Source organism: Erpetoichthys calabaricus, chromosome 8 (genome assembly GCF_900747795.2).
Source record: "Erpetoichthys calabaricus chromosome 8, fErpCal1.3, whole genome shotgun sequence".
Classification (NCBI taxonomy): domain Eukaryota; kingdom Metazoa; phylum Chordata; class Cladistia; order Polypteriformes; family Polypteridae; genus Erpetoichthys; species Erpetoichthys calabaricus.
The window spans coordinates 32,487,084-32,510,965 of NC_041401.2; the positions used below are offsets into that span (position 1 = coordinate 32,487,084).

Below are 23,882 nucleotides of genomic sequence, written 5' to 3' on the forward strand. Positions count from 1 at the left end.
CTTCACAATGAATGAGAAATATGTATATGTAATTAGTCTCCTCTTGAAACTGTTGAGGTTATCATAACTAGTCAGTGAACTGAAAAGCCTGATGACCATAAACCTGCACACTATGTGGTATAACAAGACATATCTCTTCTGGGTGTCCACATGCATTTCTGTATGCCTTTTTAAATGATCTCATCTGGCTGAACTATAAACTCAGTTATGCTCTCTTTCCTACACGGCCACTCTTGTAGGCTGTTCGATAACTATGTTGATATTCCTGCATGCAACCACATACAAATGATGTTACTGGCTCTTGGTTCTCTTCTAATATTTTGTGTTTTATATTTCTTACTCCTGCTTATGGTTACTTATTTAAATTCATGACCTTGTGTTTCATTAATCAAACTATTACTGTATTTGGTGATTAATATTTGACATTTATGTTCATATCCCATGTTACTAATTTTCTGTGCTATTATTCCTTTCATACCTGCTTGAATACTTGTCAAGTGCTTTGAGCATGAGAAAGGAACTTTCTAAGTCTTCTTTTTCTACTTTTCCCACTTCTACATTGTGTTGCTGTGCCTGATCAACTTTCTCCATACAGCTTGGCCTTGCACCTCTTCTCCAGTCAAGCCATATTCCTTCAGTTCTTCATTAACTTTATTCATCCATCTCCATTTTGGCTTCCATCGTTTTCTCTTCTCCTTTACTTCCATTCCCATCACTGTTTTGCCCACATATTTATTGCTTCTTCTCACGATGCCCATACCATTCAATATACTTTCCTATACTTTCTTAGATATCTCTTCCACTTTTGTTGTATACATCTGATTGTCTCATTTCTTATTCTGTCATTTTTTTTGTAAGTTCACACATTCATCTCAACATTTTCATTTCTGCCACATACACCTTCTTCTCCTGCACTTGCATTATTGCCCATGTCTCAGCTCTATACATTATTTCTGGTCTTATCACTGTCTCAAAATACTTCACTTTAACCAATGCCTTGATTGTTCGATCACACAATACTCCTAAAATGCATTATTATTATTATTAAATAGTGTTTTTCCTCAGTAAACAGTCAAAATGCTAAAAGGTATGTATGATGTCATTTTTTTAGATCTCTAAATCGTGAACACTGGCAATTTAATTGACTTGTTAGAGTCACACAAATTGGGGGCTGAGCCCATAATGTGCTGTCAAGTTTTTCAAAAAACACACAATTCCATTAAACCAAGAGAAGAAATGAACCGTCTAAATTTAATTTATAATAACCGTAACTGGAGCCAGAGTGGCAAAGACCCGTATTATTGCATGACAGATTAAGTAAAAGACTAAATAATAGAATTTAAGTTTTGTTGTTTCCTCCAAGACAAACAAACTATATAACACTTGAATAGTTTTGAGAGATGTTAAGATGGTTCATGTTATATACATTTTACTTTCTACACCTATGTAGTAATTATAACCTCCTGCATGTAATATTTGCTAAAGAGATAAGAGGAGCAGGACAGTGGTGGCACTGCTGAGTTGCAGTAAGGAGTCCTGGGTTTTCTCTGTGTTTCTATGGGTTTCTTCCAGGCGCTCGGGTTTCCTCCCACTGTCCATGTTATGTGAACTGATGATGCTAAATTGGACCTAGTGTGTGTATCCTCTACATGCAAGGTAAGTTTGGTTAGTATAATTATTTTTTAATGCACATAATTCTATAAAAGTGGAACAGAATTTGTCATTTTCTGTTTTGGTAAATGAAATCCAATAATTTGTGCAAAAATAAAACCTATGCTAGACAGGTTAAGGGATGTATATTGGTCTTCTATCATGCACAAGCAAATCAATATACTGCATCCATCAAAGCCTGCATTAAACCTTTATTCTACCATCAGAATGAAAACAAACAATGAAAAAGACTTGTAAGAAGAAGATGCAGTGATGCCCATGATGGACAATTAAATTTAGACGTCTTCAGAAAATTGCACTTTTGCTAAATAAAAGGGATTTGAAAGACCTGCTGTTTGACAAGCTAAATGGGAATCTAATAGGCCAGCAAAATGAACCTGATGTCTGGGGTCGGAGCTGAAAGCAAATAACATATAATTCATGTGCAACAGAAATTTGAGAAGCCAAAGTAAAATAAGCAAAGCTATTCATCAGAAAAAGAGCAAAAAGATGTGTGCCAGCAGAGGTCTGAATTGGGGGCAGAACCATCAGCTCTGCAGTGGTAACACAGAATCTTCTTTTAAGATAAAACTTAATGTGTCCTGTCTTATTTATACTTCAGCCATTAAGTGTTCTATTAAAGGACATAAAAGTCATTATTGAGGGATGGATGCAAGTTAAAATAGGATGACAAGTAAGAGGTTCTGACTGGCATGCTCCATGACAGTATGATATGTGTGCACCCTTCACTCTAGCGTCATAGCCGTAAGTAGCCCTGGGTAACTGTTAGAATAAACAGGACATTTTAGGATAATTATTGGAATAAAAATTAAATTTTCAATGATTTTCTGTAGTAAAATAACAAAGACTGTCCTACACAACCCATATTTATCTTCAGCCACCACTGATAGCAGCACAGACGTTCATATCCCTTTATCAAATACATCACAGACAAAGAAAAACACCGGCTATCCAGGGAAAACATGGCTAGAATTAAATTATTTTGTAGCCTAATGCACCCTCATCTGAATAAGATCTGTGTTATAAAACTCTCAAAGTTGCACCAGTTCTCTGCATTAAATTAAAGCAAAGTGCCAAAGTGATATAGTAATTCCATTTACATTAAATATATCAATGCTGCACAGTCATTTTACATGCAGAAGTTATTTTTTCTCTCCACAGTGAATTTTAAATCGTATTTATAAGACAGGCCATCAAGTCTGAAATGGTCTGAAGCTCAACTTGAATGCTAATTTCCTAAACTCACACTTGCTGACATTTGCTACTGCTGTCTAAATGACTTTTTTCTGAGTAGCAATGCAATGAAAGCTGAGACAAGGATAAATAAAATAAAACAGAAACTGTGTTGGCAGCGTCTTGGATGAGTTTTACTTAAACCTTCATAAATGTGATTTATCTGAAGTAGGTAAAGGTGGTTTTGGAGAGCTGCGGTGGCAAGCAACAAAGTTTTTACTAGGCCTGATCTCTAAATGAGAGGCAAAGTGCCTCTTTAACCTGAACTCCAGGCTTTCTGTTTTGCTGTTGCTAGCAGAGTTCAGAGATTCAAACTGAGTCTGCATTTTAAAGGAGATACTCTGACAGAGAGGAGAGTTTACTCACTAATGTGCTTTAATTGTAATCTTTATCTAAATAAACTTTTAAAAATGGCTAGCGTTAGATGTGAATGATGACCTACACAGATACATTCCGAATCTTGCTTACTCCACTTCAGTCAGGGAAGCGGTATGGCAGAACTGGACACAATAGACTTAGCACCAGCCCAAAGCAGGGCACATTCACCTACCTTCACTCACACTAGGGCCTATTTAGGGTTGCCAACCAAACCTAAACATCTTAGGGGACGCGATAGGAAAGGCTCATGTAGACACAAGGAAAGCCTGCAGATTTCATGCAGAGTCTGACCCTAGGATGCTGAATCCATGAGGCAGAAGTGATAATAATTTTCAACTCAATAGTTGGACAAGCAGTACAGAGCAAAACATATTACAGTGAAAAGCAATTCCGAAAAGAGCAAACACAGTGCGAGTGAAAAAACAAAAGACAATATTTTTAAACTATACCCGCTATACCAAATCTGAAGATTACTCGGAATTTGAGATCTTTTCTTTTACAAAGTACCTTTCCTCACACTCTCAACAGTCTCTGCAGTGCTCCAAAACATCTCAAAACCTTGTAACATAACTGACATCCTTTTTATGACAGCAGTAGTAACTTTTTCACCTGTTCATCAGAGGAACATTTCTTTCCGTCTTTGAAATGCTTCCACCATCTGAACACCATTTCCTTTCATATTGTGTCTGCTCCATTTATAATGCTTGACTTAACCTTTCAGATTTCTCTTGACCATTCTCCCTGAGCTTTACATAAACTTAATCACATCTTTGGCACAGAGTTCAGGAGACATCACTCTTGGAGGCCTTTGCAAAATGGATTTCGGAAGAGACTAAAACAGAAATGCATCTTCCACCATCAAACTGCTGCAGAGTATTTATGATGTGGATGGTAATGCATTTCTCTTAGACGCTTTGTAGCTGGAATCCTCACAGCAGCCACCTATCAAGCAACAAACTGTGAAATGTTTTAGGATAATTTTAAAGGGAATGGGAAAAGGAGATATGCTCTTGCTTTCTTCCTTCAATCAAACAGAGAGAAACTTGTTTAAAAAAAAAACAAAGACTCCAAGAAGGAGAGAAAGGAAACTATGATAAAACCTTAGGTGACTACAGTAATCCCTCGCTACTTCGCGGTTCACTTTTCGCGGATTCACGACTTCACGGATTTTATATGTAAGCATATCTAAATATATAACACGGATTTTTCGCTGCTTCGCAGGTTTCTGCGGACAATGGGTCGTTTTACTTCTGGTACTTGCTTCCTCAGTTGGTTTGCCCAGTTGATTTCATACAAGAGATGCTATTGGCGGATGGCTGAGAAGCTACCCAATCAGAGCACGTGGTTAAGTTCCTGTGTGCTGCTGATTGGCTCAGCGACGGAGTGCTGCATTAACCAGGAAGTCTCATCTCACTCATTCAGCATTAACGTGCTCCTGCTTCAGGGCGCAAAACGAGTTGCAAGTGGACGTGATAAGGCAGTAGTCTGGATGGAATCTGCTTTAGGAATCTTTGCAACAAGGTCGACGACGTCATGACCGCCTACAAGCTGCTACGTGTACTTCGCTATACAGTAAGTGTAAACTTATCTACCTATTTCATATTGCTCAGCACTTGTCACTGTTATTAACAGAGTAAAGGGTGGGTTGTAAACAATACAGGGAGGGATTAAAAACGTCCAAATACACGTTAAATAATTAAATAAATATAGTGTCCCTACTTTGCGGAAATTCAGTTATCGCGGTCGGCCTTGGAACCTATCTCCCGTGATAAGTGAGGGATTACTGTACTGTAAAACAAATGCAACTCTTAAAGCAAGCAAAATATTTGCTTGATATAAATTGTGCATGAAAATACATTGAGGAACCACTGTCTGGATACAATCCTCTCAAATAAGGATGGACAGTGGTCATTAAATACAAGGAAACTCAAAATGTACATGGATACAGAATCACCATAAAGCATCAGGTGCTGACCATCAGAAATGAGCACTTATCATTCTGCCAGCTCACAAAGAACACAAGTCAGAATCATAACCGGCCTGCTTATCAAAGGATGTTGGGAAATCTATTATTATAAGAAGTCAATTTGAAACTACAAGCAGTGTCAATTATCACCAACTAAGAGCAAAGGGAAGCACCAATCCATCAAAACTCTCTAGTTCAAGTTCAGATTTACTGCCATGCATACACAGTACAAAAAAAAATCTTATTTCCATGTCTACCTATAAATGTTGAATGGTTTAATAGTTTATTGGATCATACATTAGTTGCAAACATGTTAGTGTTCCGTGTTCATACTCAGGAAAGGCAGCCATAAAAATACGTATTGAATTTAAACTGAATTGAATTGTACTTGTTTTTGCAGGAACTGTCACACTCTGGCTATCTATAAGCATCAGATGAATTAAACCATGGAAAGATAGATTATTAATGTTATTAAATCTTTTTTACAGAATTACATGTCCATTTAATGTTGACTATTCTATCCTTGAAGAAGTTTTAGGTGGGTTTTGCCATTTCTAATAGTAATTTTATGTTCCTTTTCATACCACAATATTTTTGCAGGAATTTTTTAGTTTCTCAATTTCCTTTTAAATATCATCCACTACATTAAACTTCAGCACTTTAAGTTTATTGCAAGATGCAGGTATTACCATTTGAAAAATAAAGTAACACTGCTGCCAGAAGGTTAATTAGTTTGACAACAATACATAGTCATACAAACACACACATTTCTTCATAAAAATGTTATTATTCTTGATATGCTTGAATCATACTAGAGGATTAAATATAAATATAAAAGGTGCTCTATCCAGATGGTGTGTGAAGAGAACAAAATCTCTTTGGAGACCCACAGTGTCTGCTGTATCATCTCCATGCTCGTTATCATATCAAGTGAACATTTTATCAGATCTTCCCAGTTCAGAAGCTGTTGTTGTTTTGCTGACAAACACAGACAAGCGGCATCAATTGAAGCTATCTAGGGGCAGCATAAATCTATTCAGTAAAAACAGAAATTCAGCCACACTGGAAACTCTGGTCACCACCACCTGCGCTGTCTAACTGTGGGACTTTGAGTATCCTCTTACAAATACTATTAAGGTTGATGTCTTTAAACAAAATGTGTATGAGTTTATATCTTAAATAGAATTTTCCATCAGCCCCATCAATTCTTGTACTGTACAAAATTATTTAAAAAAACAGAAGTAATCATACCAAAAGATGAAATGGGAGCAGGCCATTCAGTCCATCTAACTCAACTGGTCAGCTAATAGCTAAGTTGTCCTACTAGCTCATCAATATACTTTTTAAAGGTTGTCAAGGTTACGATTACAACTACATGACTCAATATTTTCTTCCATATTCCTAGCAACCTTTATGTACTTCCTGGTGTCCTTGAGTATGCTATTTGCTATTTAATCGAAAGTATTTCATTGTTGTCTCTAAGGATTCTGTTTTCCGATATACTTTTTTATAATGTGACAAACTCAGCATATACATTTCAGATAATTAAAGTGTATATTATGTGCCTCAAAAACAGTAACCATACTGTCACATAAACAAACTCAGTGAGTGTTTCACAGGTTCTAAACAGGCAGAAGTCGAGGGGTTTCCCTATTTGCCTCTGTAATAGAGGAACACTAACATTTCTTCCACTCCATCCCTGGAAGTCTTGCCTTGTCTGGTCCTAAAACTATAAAATAAAGATGGACACCAGAAATCAGCATTAACTTTTGAACCAACTTTGGACAGTGACAGGCCTCTCCAACAAACAGAAGCTTCTTAATGCCAGAAATAGCTTTTTTTTCACCTTGAAGTCTTAGTGCTGAGAATCTACTCACCTACATTTGTATATTGTGCAGGGTTTTCTGTTCAACATGCTTTATGTCCCCCTCTCCTTTTTATTACACTACTAAAGCTGCTGGATCTTTTTCTTTTACTTTCTGTCATAATGGCGTTATCATTAGTCATACAATGTATATAAAACATAATTTTAGAGCCTGAATGGGAAGTTTAGTTTGCCTCCCATTGCCAAGTTTGTTAAATTTGTAGGATTTACAGGCCAGGACGTTAACTTTATTCAGTTCCTGGAAACCATTTTTTTGAAACACTTAAAATGCTGTGGGAATTCAATTAAGTTGTACAAAACCAAATTTTAAGTGAAAATGCCCTTAAGGAATTATAAAAATATATATTTGTGGTCTTGAAGTGCTTCCCTGCTGCTCTTTTAAACAAAATGGTCTCTGATCTTACTTATCACTCCACTGACAGTGAGAGACAGTTTGATTTTAAGCTTTCTAGGGTGTTTGTAACCATACATTATCATGTTCAAGTCATTTACTGTAGGTGTTAAAGGCAACACAAAAAAGGATAATACCGTGAAACATATAAGCAACATTTCAACAAATCTGAAAACTGCTGATCATCACAAGTAGTCTGACAAGTGAACAAATGGTCTTCTGTTCATCAAAGAAAAATAAACTGTTATTGCTTTAAGTACAAAAAAAGAGCTTTCCTAGTAAGATCAGCACAAAAATGCAGCAATGCTTAATGGAATATATTACATAGACACCCGCTCAGAATACACACATGACATGATGGAATGAAGTGGTAGCTGCCTTTGTGAATCCGGATTTGTGACATGTTGAGATATTTTGTGTCCATGTAAGTGGAATTTGTACTTATTAAGGTCATGTTGCAGGTTGACAGAACAGATTTCATATTTGTATAAATGAGATTTATATTCAAAATGTGAGCACCAGTGACTAAGAAACTGGTATGAAAATGAAAGCATTCAAAATGCAAGCCACTATCTGTTGTGGGAGAGTAAGACTGAATCATGGAAACCTTTGGTTGAAAATGCTGTTTCTTATTTCACTTAGAATAACAGTACAGTATATAAAGACAGAAAAACACATTTAAGACTGGGGCAGCAAAGTGTTACAGCACAGCAGTTATAGATGCTGGCTCATGGATTCAAATCCCACATCTGATTGCTGTCCATGTGGAATCTGCCTGTTCTCCCTGTGACTTTGTGGGTTTTCGTCCCACATCCTCAAAGACATGAAGATGACTGGTGATTACAAATTGTCCTAGGGTGGGTGTGTGCATCAGTGCGGCCTATCTAGGGTTGGTTAATATGTTGTACCTGACAATGCCAGCCTCTGGCTTCTGTGACCCTGAAATGTATCAAGAGTGTCACATATAAGATTAATGGTACCTGCTGGAAAGAAATGAACACTGAAAACATTGTTACTGATGTCGCTTTGTCAGGTCATTAAAATCTGGAAGAACAAACAACTAAAGCTCTCTATTACAGATATGACAAGATAAATATGGAGAACAGGTACTTGTCTATATGCACTGTATTACACACAAATAAGTACTCTATCCTCTAAAATTTACCACAACTGCTTTCTTATTGCTTAGCCAATCTCTGTCTTACTGTTTGTTTTCTTGCAGGTTTGTGACTGAGAATACCTCTTTACAGTGAAGCACATATTGACAAAAATGTTTTGCAACAATCATCACCCATGACAACATTCACCTGAAAAGAACTGTCTGAGAGGTTTGCATGCTTATTCAAACTCCATGACTGCATCCTCCAGCTGCAGACTTTGTGAGTATTTCTCACCTACCTCAGACACATAAACATCTCACCACCATGTTTTATATATTGCCCTACAGATGTTTAAAAATTGTAACAGTCTGATGCTGGACAACAAGGATTTGATGAAAGTAACAGAATCTTGGAAACACTGGGGAGGTGATTAAGCAGTGAAATACAAGGAAATAAATTTACGAAGAACAGATGTGGCTCCAGGATTGTGCCAGCCTCGTGGAATCAGGGATTAAAGAACGTCCAAGAGTTGAAACCACAGTTTGCATGTATGTTTCCAAGGTAGCACACAGCAACAAGGAATATCAAGCACAGCAACAATTAACAAAGCTGACTTTCAAGTCATTTTTATTTACTTTTTAGTTATAAAAGCCTAATAGTTATTTGAGCAGACATGAATTTTAAAACCTTTCTTATTTAAGAGCACTACTGCTTAAATACTAGTGTATTATAAACAGGTTGATTTTTATGTGATGGATGATGGCTACTATTGTTATTGTGATGTGCTTACTTTCTACCCTTCGCATTTTGATCGGAATTAAATTACTGATTTTTTTTAATTAGGTAAATTCCTTGTAATTAGTAAAATAGCATTCTGAAGCCTGCTTAAAATGATTCAGGATGGCAGGGAGCTGCAGCATATCCCTGCGGCATCAAGCACAAGACAGCAACATACCCTGGACCAGGTGCCAGGTTATAGGAACAAACAGAACTTGTAAAGTCTACACAGCTAATATACAGATAGGTGAGGTGTGTCTGAAAATACCAGATGAAACAGCACACTAAGCGTTGATGTATTTGAGGTGTATGCTTTGAGCAGTTTTACTTACTGGCAGTATTGAATTGCAAGGGCCATGGAGTTATTAATAATGTACCATTTTTAAACTAAATTAATATTTTCTTCTTTTCTGACCAAGAGAAAAGGGAAATGAAGAATGCACAGAAGGTGTGTCTCATTTAATGATAAATTCAGTATGCAAATATTTACATACATAATTGTAAAAAGATGTGTTTTGTGATTATACAGTAGCTAATAAATATGGATTAATGATAAATCTACATCAAACCAGTGGTGTGTACATTTATTTTACACTAAATGGAAGTTTGTTTTAATTATTTTTCAACACACACTATTACATGCTTAACTTGTTTGTACAAAAATGAGAATGATATCCTCTAAGGAAAATGCGGAGGCTGATTACAGATACAGCAGTGAGCAAGGTTGAAGAAGATTAATAGGAACAGATTATTTGTTACTGAGTAGAAGAAATGAGATTTGAGAAATAAACCTATGTGAATTATTCCTTCATTGTGTTTCGCTCTTTCACTCTGATCTATATTCTCATTTGAATGGCTGACAATGTTATCTGCTGCACTTCTCAAAATCTTCAGTCAGGGAGACACACATTCTAATGCTGCCTCATCATTCCAAATACCCACTTTAGGCTTCCTAGTAAGAGCAGAGGTAGAGTATTCTCTTGTAAATATCTGCAAGTAAACTTTTGCAAGATGCCCTAACTTAGTGAGTGTGAATTTTTGGGATCTTGACTCGATGCATTCCTGATCTGTACTACATGATCACCTTCTGAGCTGCCATATACCAAGTCAGTTAAGTATTTGAATAAATAATCTTCACATTCTTGTACCTACACCACAAATGAACCGATGGCTTGGAGGGATTTACTGTACATGGTTATCTTATCAATGCAGCTCATTTTGCAAAAGGCACTGGGATCATTTTATGTTTTAAACTATCATATGTAGTAAATTAAAGTGAATTATTGTACTTGAGTCAAGTAAACATTAAGAAAATATATAAAGCCAATTACATAAATCACAAATTTTAAAATAAAAACTGACATTTTACAAACTTGTAACAGCTACTGTATTTTATATCTATGTAAAATATTTAGATATTTACTTAATGTATGCATTTTAGGAAAAAAACATTATAGTCCTATAAAAAATTAGCCATCTTAAAGCTGTTCTGAAGTCGTATGTTTCAGCTTGCTCATAAGGAGTTCTGCTGTATCCGGCACACTCATGCCTTACACGGCAAACACACTACTTTTATTTTAAAGTGCATAGTTTAAATTGACTTTTTTTAAAAATTACATTCTACTTTTTATGTCACAAATTAACAGTAACATTTGATTCGATTGTTCTAAAAAAATCTGTTACATATGTTATGGCCTACATGTTGGTGCTTATGCCCATTAATTTTGACAAAAGTCATTAATGGGCTGATTACCGCTCATTAACCTATATAGGGCCATTACTGAAATTTCAATGAAAAAGGAAAGCTCTTTTTAAAATCTGTTTATCAGTTTTAGAAATGAAGATAAAATCTATATGCTGACAAAATGTAAAAATAAAACTTTCCTTAAATGTTTGCAAGCTGTTAACTAACATAACATGAAATTCTCAAAGTCTCTCAATTCAACTATGGATCAAGGGAAGCCAGCAGCACTGGGTACAAGGCAGCAGACAGCTCTGGGCAAGTGCTTGTATTCAGGCCCACTCGCTCACATGGGTCCAGTTCAGAGTTGCCAAATAACTTTGGGGATGTGAGAGCAAAACTATGGGGAGAATATGTAAACTCCACAGAGACAATGACTGGGCACAAGAGTCAAACCCGGGATTATGGATCCATGAGGCAACAGTGCTAACTATAGCTCCACCATTCTGACTAGCTGATAACATATTATTAAATTTGAAATTAGTTGCACGTAAAGCATATATACTTTATAAGGCTGAATAATTATTATTGTTCTTTTCAATTTATTTAGAAATTATATAAATATGGATAGACTTTGGGAGCTGTTAAATCAAGTGCCTAAGAAGTTCAGTGGCTAAGACATGTAACAATAAACACACAGGTTCAACTGTCACTGCTTGCTTGTTGCTTTGGTCCTACATTTTTTAGCAAAACCAGGGATTTAATAAAACAAAGCAGACACAATAGGATAATCATAGAGACAGCACTATACACTGAATCAGATTAACAGAACAGAAAATAATACACTAGGAGGCAACTAGGGCTGGCTATAAAGGACCTTATCCCTAGCTATCACATATAGTGAGTGACATGTCCACTTGCTCACCAACCAAAAACTGAGAATATTCATCACCACTAACCTTCAGACTAACTAATACTTCTCTCTTCATACTCTGGTTACACTACTTGTATGAAACAGAAATCCTTCCTCAAATGTACTTCTTCAATCTAGAGTCACTGGACAATGGGTAGAAAGCAGCCTTTCATCTGAAATCAGGACTTACTTCCATTGCAATTCTGAATCATTTCCCAGTTAAGAAAAATTGACATTTACTCCAAGTTCTATCAAACACCAAAGCACACTCTAGTGGTCCAAGGTATCCCTGCACTCCCGAGTTCCACTTTCCAGTTAAAGGGGAAGGCAATCTTGGTACTGCCCAGGCATCCTACCTTCTATAATATGCTTTAGGACCCTTCCACATCAGACAGCACTTGCTGACCCTCAGTCTGGAGGAGCTTTTGGGTTCTCTGCCAGTAAACTCATAACTGCTTCCTCGTTTCATGGGCAAACGGAGCAGTAACAGATCACATTTGCAAAAATATGGAATTCATTCTCTCAGTAGTTTTTACCCACATTGGTACTTAGGAGGGGCGCTCCAAGCACCAGTGTGAATTTCAGATATGAAGTACAGATTATTCCAGGATTGCCCCCTTGTTATGTGTCATTCGTATGCTGCTTCTAACATACAGAAACCTGTTACAATGTAACAGTTCTATTTCACCTGCTATTGGTTAAAATGTATGAATATAAATGAATATGTGAGCTGTACTGCATTATGCATTTAAAGGAATGATGAAACACTAAACCTAAAATAAATCAATAATGACAGACTGATTCTATGACTGCTTAGTTTACAGCTTATCTCTGTTAAATGGTTGTGCTAAAACACACCTGTTTCTCCCCACAGTGTGTCACATGCATTGATTTCAACAGCATGTTCATTATTCAGAGCCAAGAGCTTCTTGACAACCTGCCGAAAGCAGACAAACAAAAAACAAATTGTTACTGTTAAGGAAACACTGAACAAAATAATACTGTAACTCAAAAAAGTATGCAAAACAATAACTATAGCAGTCAGTAATGGTTACTAGAACAAACAATTCACATTTCATTTCATATGAATTAACATTAATTAAGTGGTACTAGGGTGTTGTACCGTGTTAGCCATTATGAATGTAGAGAAAAGCCAAGCAAAATGACACCTTTTATTGGCTAACTAGAAAGATTACAATATGCAAGCTTTCGAGGCAACTCAGGCCCCTTCTTCAGGCAAGATGTAATACCATCTTGTATTACATCTTGCCTGAAGAAGGGGCCTGAGTTGCCTCGAAAGCTTGCATATTGTAATCTTTCTAGTTAGCCAATAAAAGGTGTCATTTTGCTTGGCTTTTCTCTACATTAATTAAGTGGAAAACTACTGTGTACAAGTATTTATTTTTAATTATAATAGCTTATTTACCCTATCATTGCCCACTCATAATTACACGTAATTCAGAAAGAAAATCAGGTAAAAATAAAGATGATATGAGCTGACATACTGTCAATGTGGTTGCATTAGACAGAGTAAGTGTTGTACCTGGGTGTGCCCCATGCTGGAGGCAGCAATTAAGGCTTGCTGAAGTCCTTTCTTTGTCACAGGGGTGTTCTGTTGCTGCCCCTCGGTCATCCACTTGGTATCCAGGAGGTAGTCTATGATATCGGAATGGCCCCTTAAAGCAGCATGGACTAAAGCACACTGCCCACTTTTGTCTAGATGATCAACCTTCACAATGAAAAAATTAGAAATACACATTAACCACGGAAGTTGAAAGAAAAGCTGAAAGAAACAGGCACTCAGCACTATCACTATGAATGAAAGTGCTGACATTTTGGGATCTGAGGATGAACATACTATATTACTTATGATTCTAAAACAATATATCAGTGAGGTTTAGGTTTGGACTTTGACGATGTGTTCCCAAAATTCTAATTTTTATTTCTCCAGTCATTCAGATGTTGAGTTGCTTGTTTGATTAGATCCTTTTCTTTCAGTATGACCTATGTAAATTCCAATTTCATGCTCACAGATGGATGACATGCCATACAGAAGTAATATATTATTCAGTGTAGTAACACAACAGCATGACCACTGTCAGGCTTGATTGCTGGCATGAAGTTCTTCCAGTGGTGTTGTTCTCTAAGTATGCAGGTACATTTTCTTCCCTACTATTCCACCTATTCTAATGGTGGAGTTAACTTAGCCTGATGTCCTTGGATGTTGTTTAAGGTTTCTTTGGTAACCTTACGTAAACTTTTACATCCTGTTTGGCAACTTTCTCAATTAGAACCATACTGTATGTATGATGGTGATCCCTATATTGACAGTCTGGTGTATTAAGTTTTATTACTTTTTCTCTAGACCTCATGTGCTAACAACTTCACCCTGATTAGGACCAAAGCCATTTAAATGTACACTGGGCCAATATGGTCTGAATCAGACCTGACTGACAACCAAGGTATTCAAATAGCTGACCTAACAATATCTTTAATTAGATCAGGTTCAATTTGAAAACTACATGTTTAATTATCACTGGTCTACAAAAAATATTCTTTGTTTGCTTCTGGAAACTTCATAGCAGCTCTTTATTAAGTTTTTTACACTGATTTCATATTTGAAATCAAAATTAAGCTAGCACGTCAGGTTTTTGAAATACACATTGACGTTTTGACACTTTTGAATATCAATATAATAACACGATATCTGGAGTTTGGACTATGTCCCACCAAAACTGTTTTGATGTGTTTATTCTGAAAACAAACCAATAGACGATACCAGGGACACGGTAAAGCATATTTATGTCAGTTTACCTCAATATAAAAGTGAGGTCAGCATGCCCAAAAATGTTGGAGGCACTCGCTTTTGCGCTTGTACAGCACATCTGTCTCTCTTTGCCAGAACCAACAGTAGTCACCCATCATGCTCAGAGTGAATTTTCCCCGATATCAGTTTTCTATCACCTTTATATCTTGATGATATCTTTCCCCATGCTCATCTCTGACATCGCTTAGATTTGGTGGAAAAAAGTTGAGATGAGAATGTAAAAAATGCGTCTTCAGTGACATTCTGGCTCCCGTACGCTAATATACTTTCAGCATATTCTCCACAAGCTCAGTATAATTCTCTGCTCTGTGCTTGTCAGGAAAATTCTGGACCACCTGCACGAATGAGGGTGCCGATTCAGTTGGCTTCAGTTTCTTTTTGAACTTATCAAGCATCAGTTCACGGATTTCAGAGCCAACAAAAACATCTTCCTTAATTTTGGCCTCACTTTCTTGAGACCAAACTTATTTTTTAAATGCTGAAATGCATCACCTTTACTGTCCAGTCACCCTAGTTGTCCAAGACTAGGAACATCATAACTAAAAAACGGGACGTGCTGGACAAAAACGGTTTTCAGATTTGGAGTCAGCAAGTGAAATTTGTTAAAGTATAGGTGAAAGAATCCTAGTAGCAAAATGCTTGTTCACCAGTGATATCTTATACGTCAGAGACTCAGGAGAAGCCTTAAAAGTAGGTGTGTCATTTGCTTCCGAGTCTCCCCTATACAATATTATATTTTTAAGGCCTGAACTAATTTGTAGTGAAGAATGTTCAGTATTGACCTGCCTTTAGCATATTTGTTAGTGATTCATCTAAAAATCTTTCTAAAATTAAGATTCTCCCAGTGCTCAACACTACTGCTTTCTGCTAATTCAGAAATAAATCATGACCCTGTGGCTTGAGTTTTTCCAGGGTGGGCGTCATCTATTTTTTATATAAGATGCAATATTAACAAGCCTAAAGTCCTTGGGAATTTCCCTAGTTTCTTGTGATTTCTGAAAACCAGGCATTGATATTTTCAACCAGCTGCCTTTTGCCACTTCTGATTCTCCTTTTTCAAATGTTCCTATTATGTATTTGTGAGCCTTATGGCTAACTCTCTTTTTTGGAAATATATTACAGAGCTTTCTTTCCTGTAGTTTTTCTTGTCATGCTACTCATTTACTCTGCAGACCATTTATGTTTTGTAGTGATTTTAATTTTAATATTAAAGCATATGTATGAATAATAATTTTCTATCCAAAATTACCTTCCTGATATTATGATATATTTGATTCTTTTTAATTAGTCTGCAGTGCAAAAGGACCAAAATTTATTTCAGTCATTTGTGCATAATTTTTGATACGTTCCATTCATCACTCCTTTGGCCCATTTTCTTTTCATTTGAGACTTCCTTTGAGTAAATGAAATGAAATATTTTGTAAAATTCAAATGATGATATTTTTTCTGAGGAGAACACATTACACTGGACAATGAAGATTTTGCTTCCTGAACATTTTTGAGTGTACAGTATCTTATGGATTTTAACCTACAGATCACTATAAACACCTTTACGTTTTCCTATCATATACTGTTTTATTGTAGTAATTTAGTTTTATAATTTCCTTTCATATTATTAGTATTCATACAGCATACAGTATAATAACTACTACTGGAACCTCTGTGATGATCTAAAATCACTGCTAGTAGGAATGCTGCTTGGATATACCAAGTTCTGTGAATGAGATGGAAAAAACGGTCCCATTAAAATATAAGAACTTGCCGCTCCATAAGCATTTGGCTTCAGGGCAATAAACTGTGGCACGTAAACCACTTGCCAGCCAAACAAATAAGTTTTTGTCTGCACTTCATATAAAACATAAACTGATTTTCACGGAATGCTGTGAAAGTGATGAACAAGGAAGGTGCAGGATTTCAATATTTGAGACAGATGTATCCATGAATAGTTAATACCAAGATTAAAGTAAGCATTTTTTTTTATCTTTTATTTAATTTATTAAAAGCATGTAACATTCCATAAAATCAAGTCAAATTTAACAAAACTAAATTCAATTTAACCTCCACCCATAAGAATGAGAGGAAGGCCAACAGCCAGAGTAAAACTTTGACAGTAGTAAAGAGGGAAAGAACTCCTTCTCCTCAATATTAATGCTTATTCTAAAATGTTATTGATTAGATTAAGCCAGGTTTTAAAAATGTTTTGAACAGATCCTCTAAGTGAGAATTAGATTTTTTTTCAATTTCAAATAGTATAAAACATTAGTTACCCACTGACTTAAAAGAGGTGGGCTAGGATTCTTCCAGTTGAGCAAGATAAGTCTATGTCAGGTGCAGGCAAAGTCAGTCCTGGAGGGCTGCTGTGTCTGTAAATTTTTGTTTCTAACCCAGTCGCTTAATTTGAAAACAGTCCTTGCCAATAAATTAATTTCATTGCTTGTTAGTGCTTTAACTCTGCCATGTCAGGTCATTCTCAGTCTTTCACTTTTTTCTCATTACTTTCCTTCCAAGTATTTAATTAAACCAAACGGTGCATGATAAATACACACAGGTGTAAATGGAAACAAGCTAAATGGAGAACTACTGTTTTTTTTTTTTGTCATTTGCATCTAATTGGTAATAAGGAGCAATTAAAAACCGAGAATACAGGTGTTTAAGACTAAAATAATCAACAAGGGTTCAAATTCTTAACAAGTCAGACAACTAAAATGAAGCAGAGGTGTTACATGAGAAACAAGTGCTTCTTATTAAGCAACTGGGTTGGAACAAAATCCTGCAGTCACTGCAGCCCTCCAGGAACGACTTTGCCCACCCCTGGTCTACGTGCTAATGGTGAAGTAAACGCAATTACAGCTTGCTTCTCCATTCTAAACCCATCTGGGAGTACGCCAAACACAGCTAGTAATGGATTAGAAGCGATTGTGACAACAAGGCTGTCTGATAGGCATTTAAATGTTTTTGCCCAGAATGATGATAATTTGGTACACACCCAAAACATGTGGCCTAGTGAGGATGGAGCTTGATTGCAACGTTTGTAGGTTGGTTCTTGCCCTGGAAACATTTTAGACAATTTTAAACAAGACAGATGTACGGCATAAAAAATTTTAAGTTGAATAATTGAATGTTTTGCGCATATGGAGCTAAGAGTGAATTCTGTGCATGGCTGCCTTCCAGTTCTTTTCTGAAATATTGTGTAAGATCCTTTTCCCACTGTACTCTGGGATCTTTAAAAGGAAGGGACATTAAAATGGTTTTATATATTATAGAAATGCTGTCTGAATCTTTAAGACTGATCAATATTTCTTTTGGAATAGAAATAAATGGGATGTGAGGAAAATTGGGTAGATTTCATTTGGCAAAGTTTCTAATTTGGAGATAGTAGAAAAATTGTGATGACGGGAAGCTAAATTTGGAGTATAATTGTTCATAGGATGTAAAGACATTATTTATATACAGATCTCTAAATGATTTAATCCCATACATCTTCCAAACATTAAAACCTCTAACTTTGAGAGGGTGGAAAAAGGTGGGTATCATGTAGAGGTGCCACAGATGAAATATTCCCTAATTTGAAGTGCTTCCTACATTGGTTCCATATTCTGAATGAATGAAGGACAACTGGGTTGTTATTATATTGACAATACCTTGTATTTACTGGTATACAAAGCTGGGAATATAAAGAAGTACTGCAGGATTTTATTTCTATTGCGGACCAAGCTAGTGTGTGTTCATATTATTTGTGTCAATGTCCAGCTTTTTATAGCTTGTATATTTGCTGCCCAGTAATAAAACTGAAAATTAGGTAGGGCCATGCCACCTTCTGATTTAGATTGTTGTAGAGACACCCTTAGGATGTGTGGATATTTCAAATTCCAAATAAATAAATGAAGTTATTGTATCTAATTTCTTAAAAAATGATTTGTTAATTTATGTTTTGAAACAGAAACAGAAGCTTAGGAAGGACATGCATCTTTATAGTATTAATTCTCCCTGCTAAAGTAAGATAGAGGGTAAACCATATATGCATATCTTGTTTAAGTTTTTCCAAGCAGACAGCAATTTTTTTTAAAAAGAGCTTTATATTTACTAGTAATGTTTAAAGGTAAGCATTTTTGTTGGTCTACAAATCAGAAATGCCATCAATGACAAGTGGTTTAAAGATCTGCTACAAGGTCTGGAAGAAATGAGTACAATGCATTTAGTTGGTAGTTGTGGTAATTATAATTCGAAGACACATGATATTCTATATGGTATTCCACAAGGATCTATCCTGGGTCCACTGCTCTTTTTGATCTACATGCTTCCAGTAGGTCAGATTATCTCAAGGCATAACGTGAGCTACCACAGCTATGCTGATGACACACAACTGTATTTAACAATAGCACCTGATGACCCCGACTCTCTTGATTAACTGACAGAATGTCTTACTTGTGTTTCTGAATGGATGAGTAATAATTTTCTCAAACTAAATAAGGAGAAAACATAAATTTTAGAGATTGGCAAAAATGGATATAATGAGGGTATTAGAAATAAACTTGATCCATCCAAGACGGAGGTAAAGAATTTAGGGGTAATTATTGACTCTGACCTAAATTTTAAATCACATATTAATCAGATCACTAGGACCGCATTTTTTCACTTAAGAAATATAGCAAAAGTTAGATCTCTTATAACGTTGCAAGAAGCTGAAAACTTAGTTCACGCTTTTGTTTTCAGTCTGCTAGATTACTGTAACGCACTTCTTTCAGGACTACCCAAAAAAGACATCAATCGATTGCAACGAGTGCAGAATGCAGCTGCTAGAATCTTAACTAGGAAAAGTAAATCCGAGCACATCTCTCCAGTTTTGATGTCACTACACTGGTTACCTGTGTCATTTAGAATTGACTTTAAAATACTGCTTATGGTTTACGAAGCCTTAAATAATCTGCTCCATCCTATATTTCAGAATGCCTTTCACCTTACACTCCACATTGTAACCTTAGATCTTCAAATGAGTGCCTGCTTATAATTCCAAGAGCTAAACTTAAAAGAAGTGGTGAGGTAGCCTTTTGCTGTTATGGACCAAAAATCTGTAACAGCTTACCAATAGGAATTCGCCAGGTTAATACAGTGGAACACTTTAATAAACTGCTAAAAACTCATTATTTTAACATGGGTTTCTCATAGCTTCATTTTAGTTTAACCCTGATATTCTGTATATGCATCTAATTATCATTATCATGTTTGGTGGCTCCGAATCTGTACTAACCCCTACTTTCTCTGCTGTTTTTTTCTGGTTTTCTGTGGTGGCGATCTGTGCTGTCCCTACATTGATGGATTGAAGGCCAGAGGTCCACATGATCACCATCATGAAATTCTTCCATGTGGAGCCTGAAAACCATGAGGCTGATTGACATCAATTATGTAAGGTAGAATGCCTAGAGGGGGCTGGGCAGTCTCATGGCCCGGAACCCCTGCAGATTTTGTTTTTTTTTCTCCAGCCGTCTGGAGTTTTTTTTTTTTTTTTTTTCTGTCCTCCCTGGTCATCGGACCTTACCTTCATTCTATGTTAATTAGTATTGCCTAATTTTATTTTTCTAATTTGTTTTTTTTCTTTTTTCTCTTCCTTCACCCTGTAAAGCACTTCGAGCTAAATCTTTTGTATGAAAATGTGCTATATAAATAAATGTTGTTGTTGTACTTTATGTATTCTGTAAAATGCAAATTATTGTCAGTCCTTTCTATTTTATGAGAATTTAGTGTTTCTTTTGGCTCACTGGAGGACGAAAAGGCCTTGAATAACCTGAGTAAAGAGATTTGCCATTTAGTATATAAAGAGAAAAACAAATGATCCAGATTTTCACAATAATCAGATTTGAGTGATGTATAATCTTTGGAATGAACCTGTGACATGGCTATTACAGAACTAGAATTTAAATACATATTTTAAAAGAAAAGATGCAGCTCAGCATTGAGGCTTACCGTAGCTCCCTTCTTGCAGAGCAGATCAACCATTGCAAGGTGACCAGCTGCAGCTGCAAAACACAATGGGGTCATACTATTCTCAGATACTCCGTCAACAGCAGCCCCAAATTCTAGGAGGATACTGGCCATTTCCTGGTGACCCAGATGAGCTTGGACACACAAAATTGGTGCATTGTTTAAAACTTCAGTCTTATAGTTTACATTGGCTCCTCCTAGCATCAGTAACCGGCTGACCTGAAAGAAAAATACATTGAGGTTAAGAGAAAATCTGTGTGATTGACTTGACTTGATCCACCTGCACAAAAAAAATCTAATTATGACTTTCATCATTTTTTTTTCCACAGCTGTCCGTTTCTTAGAATTTCTTATATAGTGTCAGACATTTTTAAACAATTTTAACTGCTATCACTAATAAGCTCCTTATTCAATAAAGGTGATCTATGTCAGTCTTAGTCTCAGTCTCATTAATTTCCTAGTTTGTTAAATGCAGCCCTTATTGGCTAATGCTAGATATTCTGGGCTTACCATAAAGACTCATGTGTAAAAATGCTGAAAATATTACCATTATAGCAGTCCCATTTTTTGTCCCCATAACTTACATCACTTTGTTAAGGGCAACCCTAGCGGGAGAACAAGGCTACTTCATTACTACAGGATCCTAGATTCTACAAGGGTGAACAAGATGCTAAAATATTAATATAACAGCATTCAGATGATGATGATGGCATTGTGACAGAATGTAAAACTGTAAATACACTTTATTCAAATGATTACATTTGTTAGTTCCAAACCTGCCTAGTTAGGTCACTTGCATGCCCATTCCACATAAGGAATGGCAACCCAAGAATGCAAGAGTAATCATATTTAAGACAGATTCCAGGAATAACTTTTCCACATGAAGGGTTGTGTTAATCAGGAACAAACTATCAAGTAATAGAGCTAAACTGAAACCTTAACAAATTTTAAAAAGTATTTACTGTAGGAGAGATATTGGTACAACGCTGTTATCAAAAATAAATTAACATGATGAGCTGAACTTATTCCCCTTGTTTGTCAAACTCCTGTTTTAATGTGATAAAGTTTAACGATCAATACATATTATTATGTACATGGAACAAATTACATTAAGTTGACAGTGATGCAAACTTCTTTATTCTTTTTTACTGTTTTTATATACCACATGTCCTATCTATCTATCTATCTATCTATCTATCTATCTATCTATCTATCTATCTATCTATCTATCTATCTATCTATCTATCTATCTATCTATCTATCTATCTATCTATCTATCTATCTATAAGGGCATTTCTTATGTATCTAGCTATTGCTTATATAGTGTCTTTCCTATTTACCTAATAAATGAATAAATGTTATGGAAACAAGGGTAAGGAGTACATCAAGAAGGATGATGTAGATTTGTTTTTACTGCATTCTTGTTTAAAATGGTGCCAGACAGTGGAAACTGATTTTAACAACTGACAGCATTACTGATGATTTGGCTTAAATTCTTGTATCAGTATTACGCTTTTCAGTCTGGAAACTTTAGGATACCTAAATAAACTCGAATATTAAAAGGTTGAAAGATCAGGCTAGACTTGCTTTTTTATCCATAAAATGAAATTTTCTTTTCTGGTCAAAAGCAAAAAAATAACATCTACATATATTTTAATTAGGACATTAATTTCATTATGACATGTGACAAAGCCAGCCACTTTGTTTTCTTTTTGCAAGAAACACAGAGCAAACAGTTGCCTTACCACAGCTGCACAGGGTTAATGTTTATGCCAGTTCTCAGAGAGTGAAAATGAGGCTGGGATGGGAATTCAACTGATGGTAACTACAGTGTCTGGTCCTACATGGAGGCCCTTACTTGAGTCTGCAGCCCTATCTTGCTAGGAAAGTCAAACTTGTATATAAACATATTCCCTGCAACATCATTCATAAGTAGATGATCATACCATAATGAACAAGAATCTCTAAAGCAGCAAAACCATATTTTTATTGTTCCGACAGACATCAAAAACAATGAACAAAACAGAAAAAAGAGATCACCAAGGGAACAAAACTTAAGATGGAAACATTTTTGGTATAAAAATAGACATTCATAAGCAAATTTGTTTTTCACTCATATTATTCTTTATACTATAACCAATAAAATTATATCTGTGCTCAAACACTAAAAGAACTGCCAAATACTTTCTAAATCTCTGCTTTAAGAAAATCTCTTTGGAAAATCTGTAGCTCCTTCCCAAAGTAATCGTCTGGCTGTCCCTGAGAGAGCCCACAGTATTTCCTGTATAATCAAAGTAAATTAGTTTGGAATCAAATAAAGTTGCAAAACGTATTCTCAAGGTTTACTCTGCCAAGGGTTTTTAAGTGAAACCTTATAATTTATAATACTTTGCAAACAAGTTTTGATGTTATTATACAAAATACTACTAAGAGTAACTCTACTGTATAAAGAACTAATAAAGCTTCAATAGAAGCAGTGTCAGAGGTTCTGTTTCACAGGTATACCTCGGCTGAGATCAACAATCTTTATATAGTGTCTTTAGTGCACAACACAATTACATGCTACTTTGTAGCAGCATGATACTTCTGCTACTTGAACAGCATTGAAAATTCTTCATAATAATTTTAGCCCGAATCCCATTTCCTAAGTGCTGAATGGGCTTATAATGTGTCATCTTTCTCTAGTTGACATTAGTCACACTACAGTTATTTGTAGAGCATGAATAATGAAAATACTAAATGCTTCTGGACTAATGTAAAGACTGGTATAGTTTATGAGTTTATAATGATTTGATTTCCAGCTTTAATAAATAGTGCTTCAAGTTCTGTCAGCCTTAATGAAGTTTTGCTGTGCAAGTAACAGAAAGAATTTCTGAAGGTCTGAATTAGAAGATATAGCATAAATGTACAAATCTTATTAATTCAAGATTTTATAACCCCATTTATATATTAATTATACATTTTAAATGTATTGTATATTAACTTCAAAGAGGCAATTAAAATAAATATTTGAAATAAATATGAAGCACACAACAGGCCTTTATTGCAAAAACTATAGGAACAATAAAAGTATCAGAAACA

The 23,882-nt window shown here is 35.7% G+C and overlaps 1 protein-coding gene across 4 annotated transcripts in view; it reads right to left on the reverse strand.

The window, feature by feature from the left end:
* LOC114655440 (protein TANC1-like) overlaps window positions 1-23,882 on the reverse strand; it is a 569,281-nt gene that overhangs the window by 37,400 nt on the left and 507,999 nt on the right. For all 4 annotated transcript variants that reach the window (XM_051930575.1, XM_028806429.2, XM_051930574.1 and 1 more), the window contains 3 exons: window positions 20,784-21,020; window positions 13,539-13,724; window positions 12,854-12,932 (listed from right to left, as the gene is read on the reverse strand). In XM_051930575.1, coding sequence (XP_051786535.1) covers window positions 12,854-12,932; window positions 13,539-13,724; window positions 20,784-21,020 — 502 coding nt within the window. The remainder of the gene's footprint in view (window positions 1-12,853; window positions 12,933-13,538; window positions 13,725-20,783; window positions 21,021-23,882) is intronic.